The sequence below is a fragment of the Ranitomeya imitator genome, chromosome 2 (genome assembly GCF_032444005.1).
Source record: "Ranitomeya imitator isolate aRanImi1 chromosome 2, aRanImi1.pri, whole genome shotgun sequence".
Lineage (NCBI taxonomy): Eukaryota > Metazoa > Chordata > Amphibia > Anura > Dendrobatidae > Ranitomeya > Ranitomeya imitator.
Genome location: NC_091283.1, coordinates 110,414,511 through 110,420,554, shown reverse-complemented (window position 1 = coordinate 110,420,554; position 6,044 = coordinate 110,414,511). Strand labels below are relative to the sequence as shown.

The following is a 6,044-nucleotide window of genomic DNA, read 5'->3' as shown; positions in this document are numbered from 1 at the left end:
ACCTATTGAAGAAAAAAAAACGTTTAGTTCTCTTTAAGTATTTGGCTCCTGATTTAAGGCACAAGTACACATACCCCTAAGGTTTTAAAACCACCTATGGTTCAATGAGTGTGTAATGTCCTCCAAAACCTCACAGGGGTTAACACAGAACACAAATATCCCTGGTGCACACACCCTAAAATATAATTCAACTGAAAACACAAAAACCCACAGAGCCTTACCGGGAGCCGTCGGAGGAGTGTTTTTGATAAAGCTGTGAAAAACCCTTGTTGACTCGTTGATGCGCAGCGATAAGAGGAAATACAGGGTAGAAATCACAAGTGATTCAAACTAGACCAAGGTAGCATCTGGTGCTTCGCGCTCTGGATATTTTAGCAGGATGTTACCTCCTTTTCTTAGTATTTTTGCACTCTTATGGACTTTTATAGGTAAGCAAAACATTTAAAAAAAATGCAATCTAGAAAAAATATATATGTTCCATTGCTGGAATCGTTCTTGTTTTCAGAATGTGTATAGAATAGTCTCTACGCTTTGAATTACTTGGAAGAAAACTGCATGAGAAAAGCTTATTGCAGTTGTAGTCTTGCTTGTAAAAAAAATTAACTATAAATATGCTAGATCAATAACATGGTAATACATTTTAGAAGCTGCAATGTTTAGCCATTATAGTCAACATATGTCCATTTGCTTTAATCTTGGAGTGCAATTCTACACATCTAATCCTATAAACAATGACCTTAAGTCACGAAAGGCATCCAGACTAGTAATTTGGGAAATTAACTCTTACAACAGACTATGGCAAAGAGGTCCATAGTCCCACTGCTCTTCCAATCCATTTTATCTGTGCTGATAGTGAAGGCTTCTTTCCTCAAGACATAGTGGATGTCGTCTTTCTATATTTCCCTGCCTGGATATAAACGGATCTGTATGTTCACTCAATAGTTTGGTCACACTCAAGCTGTTGTTTCTGCACAGAAACTTTTACAATTGAGCTGGTTTCTCATGGTACAGTTAGCCAACCGTTCTCATAGATATGTTGGTCAATTGGTCACCCGCCTCTGAAGCCTCTACACTGAGTGTTTATCGTACACAAGTACCCAACATTTCATAGATTGCAGATACTGTGTGCATTGGTGGAGTGGGTTGAAGACATGCCCAATGCTGGTTAAGGTTTGGAGGAGTTCACCTTGGTTGTGTAGGATCTTATAATATTGAGATAGCTCAGTACAAATTTGCGAGTCGCTACCTTTGATTGAGTCGAAAGGGAAAAGAGCTTTCAAACCTGTTGTTCTCTAAACTTGGTGTAGGTAAGGAAGCTGAGAAATCGTGATGTCAAAATCAAGAGGCCTCTGCCCGCCTATCTGAAACTAGAGGTTATGGAGTAATGCGGTAAGGTGTCCAGGTCAAAATGTAAGCCCTGTTTGGCCATTAGTAGGGTCCCAGGAAAATAGTGAGGTTAAGCAGGTCAGCCGACAGAAGCCTCTTCGGTGGACAGAGCCAAGCCAAAGTTGTGAGGAGACTGGAAGAAAACTGAGACTCAAGGGATACCCATTATTTAGTCTTTGTAGTATGACATAAATCTAACATACACATGTTAACAGCAGCCTCTGTTTCCATTCAGTGTGGAGAATGTAAACTAATCATGGGCTCTGTGACTTCTTCTTGAAGGATCTGATCTGAGCTTAGAAAATACATTTTTTTTTAGGAAAAAGTGTTCATCTTGTCAGCTGCCAACCTATCCAGCCAGAATAGAGTTTTAAGATTCCAGGTTTAAGATAATTTTCGACATCCCTGGGAAGAGGCAGAAAATACATTTTCAAGAAATTATTAAGATCTGAGTTCACATTGATCTCCAGGTATTTTATAGAGATTGAAACACATTAAATGAAGAATATTGATCTAGACATCCTGGAAATCCCATCCCTGGGAGCAGGTTATTAAAAAAAAACCAATCTGTTGTTTACTCACCCTCCACCACTGCTACCGTTGTCTGTTATTGTCTGCAGCGCTGATGTTACCCTAAGCTCACTGATTAGCTGCAGTGCTGTTGATGTAACGTGAGCACTGCAGACAATAACAGACACAGGGAGCAGCAGTGGAGACTTAGCGCTGGACTTGGGCAAGGTGATAAAGGCCAATGTTTGGGGGGTTTTCAAACAAAATCGTAGCTGGGGAGAGGGCTTTTCTAAATTAACTTTCGAATTGCTAAGGGCAGTAACCCCAAAAGAATAAGCGGAATGGAAGTCACAGGGATGTGATGTATAAAGGCAAGATACCTGGGTGTAACGATAGTCAGGCACCTGCAGATCACTGTGGCTGGATTCTCCCTGTAACATAGATTGCTATTACAGAGTGATTATTTTATGTGCAAACCTAATACGTGGAAAAGTGGCAAATCTTTTTGAAAAATCCTCATGTACAATATTACCAGCTTTATACCTATATTTTGATATGATTGTTTGCCATAGAATAGATGGATGAAAAATAAATTGTGTGATTAACAAATAATTAATACGTGTGTTCCATATTTTAGGAGTGGTGCGCGGTGTGCAGGTCACTGTACCCAATTCTGTGGTGAACATAACAGCGGGACAGACGGCAATTCTCCCCTGTACATACACTCTCTCTGAGTCCAACACTCGCAATCTTCTAGCACAATGGGATTTTATAGAAGCCCACTCCCAGAATGGTGTACCGGTAAGTATACAAGATACTTAATCTTATTAGTCAGACATTGCACATCCTTTTACCCAGGGTACAAATTCTGTTCACTGCCCTAGCGTTTCTTGCTGTTCTCACAAATGGCAGCATGAAATATGTGACAGATACCTTTTAAATTGCAGCATGATTTCCATTTTTAATTTTGCTTCACCAATACAACAGTACTTCATTTTGCTTTTTACATTAGGTATGCTGGAAAAATGCAGTGGAATTGAGTGAAATGTTTTTTTGTTTTTTTTTTAATTTATTTACTAAAGAGTAGCCATTGTTTTAAATCAATAGTACACATAAAAACAAGCAACTTTGTGATATATCTTAGGCCATGTTCACACAGTGCGTTTTTTTCTGCGGAACCGCAGCGTTTTTGCCGCTGCGGTTCCGCAGCTGTTTTCCATGCAGGGTACAGTACACTGTACCCTATGGAAAACAGGAACCACTGTGCACATGATGCGGGAATCGGGAAAAAAAGCCGCGCTGAATAGCCGCGGTAAAAAAGAAGTACCATGTCACTTCTTTTTTCGGAGCCGCAGCGGTTCTGCACCCATAGACCTCCATTGTGAGGTCAAACCCGCAGTAAAACCCGCAGATCAAAAATATATCTGCGGGTTTTATTGCGGTTTGTGGTGCCGAACCGCTGCAGCAGGAAGTGCGGGGAAGCGGGCGGAAGTGCGTGGGCGGAGTGTGGCTGCCCTTATCCCACACCCCCATGCTCCGATGCCCCCCCCCGTGCTCCGATGGCGCCCCCCCCGTGCTCCGATGCCCCCCCCGTGCCCTAATCTCCCCCCCTTATACTTACCCGGCCTCCCGGTGTCCGTCCGGCCGTCTTCTCCCTGGGCGCCGCCATCTTGCAAAATGGCGGGCGCATGCGCAGTGCGCCCGCCGAATCTGCCGGCCGGCAGATTCGTTCCAAAGTGCATTTTGATCACTGAGATATAACCTATCTCAGTGATCAAAATAAAAAAAATAGTAAATGACACCCCCCCCCCCCTTTGTCACCCCCATAGGTAGGGACAATAAAAAAATTAAGAATTTTTTTTCCCCACTAAGGTTAGAATAGGGTTAGGGTTAGGGGTAGGGTTAGGGGTAGGGTTAGGGTTAGGGGTAGGGGTAGGGTTAGGGGTAGGGGTAGGGTATTTTCAGCCATTTTAACCCTAAAAAACTTCCTAGAAAACACACAGACTCTGCATAGAAAACTGCATAAAAAAAACGCATCAAAAAACGCACCAAAAAACGCACCAAAAAAGCACCAAAAAAAGGACCTGCGTTTTCTGCAAAGAGCTGCGGTTTCAGTCCTGAAAAAAAAAAGGATGGAAATCAGGAACGTGTGAACATACCCTTATAAGAGAAATCTGCTTCTTTCTTCATCAGAACTGATATTTTACGCTCAATTCATGGGTATTTCAAAACAAAAAGTTATACGGTTTTAGATTTTTTGTTTTTCTTAAATTACATTTTTTTATGTAACAATTTTAATAACCTAGCCCTAAACGTAACCCTAGCCCTGGCCCTAAGTCTAAACCTAAGACTGATCATAGCCCTAAGCCTAACCCTAAACCAATCCGTAGCCCTAACCCTTATCGTCATTAGGGTTTAAAAAAAATGTAAAAATATAAAAGCAACTGATAAAAATTAATGAATTCAGTAGTGAATCATCTACCCTGCACAATACATGCTATCCTTAAGTCATCTCCTTCTCTGCTTATGTAGAGCACAGCACTGTACATTAAATTTGGCATTGGCTGCTGCTCAGATAGGCAGTGACCGAGATGCCAAAGCTCACTCATTCTACTGAGCTTTGTCATTTTGGTTGCTGCCTATGCAGAGCACAGTAGTATATGAGGAACTCACCCAGTGAAATTATATATGAAAGATGGAGCCAAGTATAATCACCTTATACACCCCCAAACAATGCTACAAAATGAGCATAGTGGCAAAAACTGTCCTTATTCAACCCTACTTAAAGGTCCTTTCCAACGTCAGAGGTAGATAAATGATATGGCACTCCCACTTTGACGTAATCTTGGCCTGTACTTTCATATGGACCCATGTCATAAAATAAACTAAATTACTAAGAAACCATGCCATATAGTTCATCCCATAAGACATAAGACAGTACTTTGATAATACGCCACTCCATGGCAATGATTTGCTAATAGAAGATGGACTTATCTTAAAGGGAACCTGTCAGCAGGATTGTGCACAATAATGTACAGACAGTGTCAGGTCGGCACCGTTATACAGATTAAAATGATGCCTGGGTGATGAAATCCATCTTGTGTTTTCTTTCTCAAAATAGATGCTACTGCACAGGCGTTCCCGGCGCCATCTTGGTGGAGACAATTTTTTTTTTTCCTCTAGCAAAGTGGTGCAGGCGGCCCCTGCGCAGTAGCATCTATCAGATCACCAATAAGTGCTACTGCGCATGCACGGCCGGTGCCATTGTGAGATTTTTTTTCCCAGAATAAAAGTATATGGCTAAATAAAACAATTTAATGCACATTATAGATGCGATCCTGCCTGCTGAATGTGATTTTTTTTTTCAATACATATAATAATCACTATGTAAAATAGGGAGCAGGTCAGTGAGGAATCAGTGACCTGTCATAAGCCATACTGGAGAATACCTAAGCAGAGCACCACATGAAGACCCCCCACAGGCTGCTCCGGGGCACAAGCATATCATTTAAGGTACCTTCACACATAACGATTTCGTTAACGATATCGTTGCTTTTTGTGACGTAGCAACGATATCGTTAACAAAATCGTTATGCGTGACAGCGACCAACGATCAGGCCCCTGCTGGGAGATCGTTGGTCGCTGGGAATGATCAGGACCTGTTTTTTGGTCGCTGATCACCCACTGTCATCGCTGGATAGGCGTGTGTGACGCCGATCCAGCGATGTGTTCACTGGTAACCAGTGTAAATATCGGGTTACTACGCGCAGGGCCGCGCTTAGTAACCCGATGTTTACCCTGGTTACCATTGTAAAAGTAAAAAAAAAAAAAAAAAACAGTACATACTCACATTCCGGTGTTTGTCATGTCCCCCGGCGTCAGCTTCCCGCACTGACTGTCAGCGCCGGCCGGCCGTAAAGCAGAGCACAGCGGTGACGTCACCGCTGTGCTCTGCTTTACGGCCGGCCGGCGCTGACACAGTGCAGGGAAGCTGACGCCGGGGAACGTGACAGACACCGGAATGTAAGTATGTACTGTTTTTTTTTTTTTTTTTAACTTTTACAATGGTAACCAGGGTAAACATCGGGTTACTAAGCGCGGCCCTGCGCTTAGTAACCCGATGTTTACCCTGGTTACCCGGGGACTTC

General features: G+C 42.5%; 1 protein-coding gene across 1 annotated transcript in view; it reads left to right on the top strand.

Annotated features, from left to right (window-relative positions):
• Positions 1–316: 316 nt before the first annotated feature.
• VSIG1 (V-set and immunoglobulin domain containing 1) overlaps positions 317–6,044 on the top strand; it is a 36,854-nt gene continuing 31,126 nt past the window's right edge. The window contains exons 1-2 of the mRNA XM_069747149.1: positions 317–428; positions 2,534–2,697. Of these exons, the coding sequence (XP_069603250.1) occupies positions 380–428; positions 2,534–2,697 (213 nt within the window). The 5' untranslated portion in view covers positions 317–379. The remainder of the gene's footprint in view (positions 429–2,533; positions 2,698–6,044) is intronic.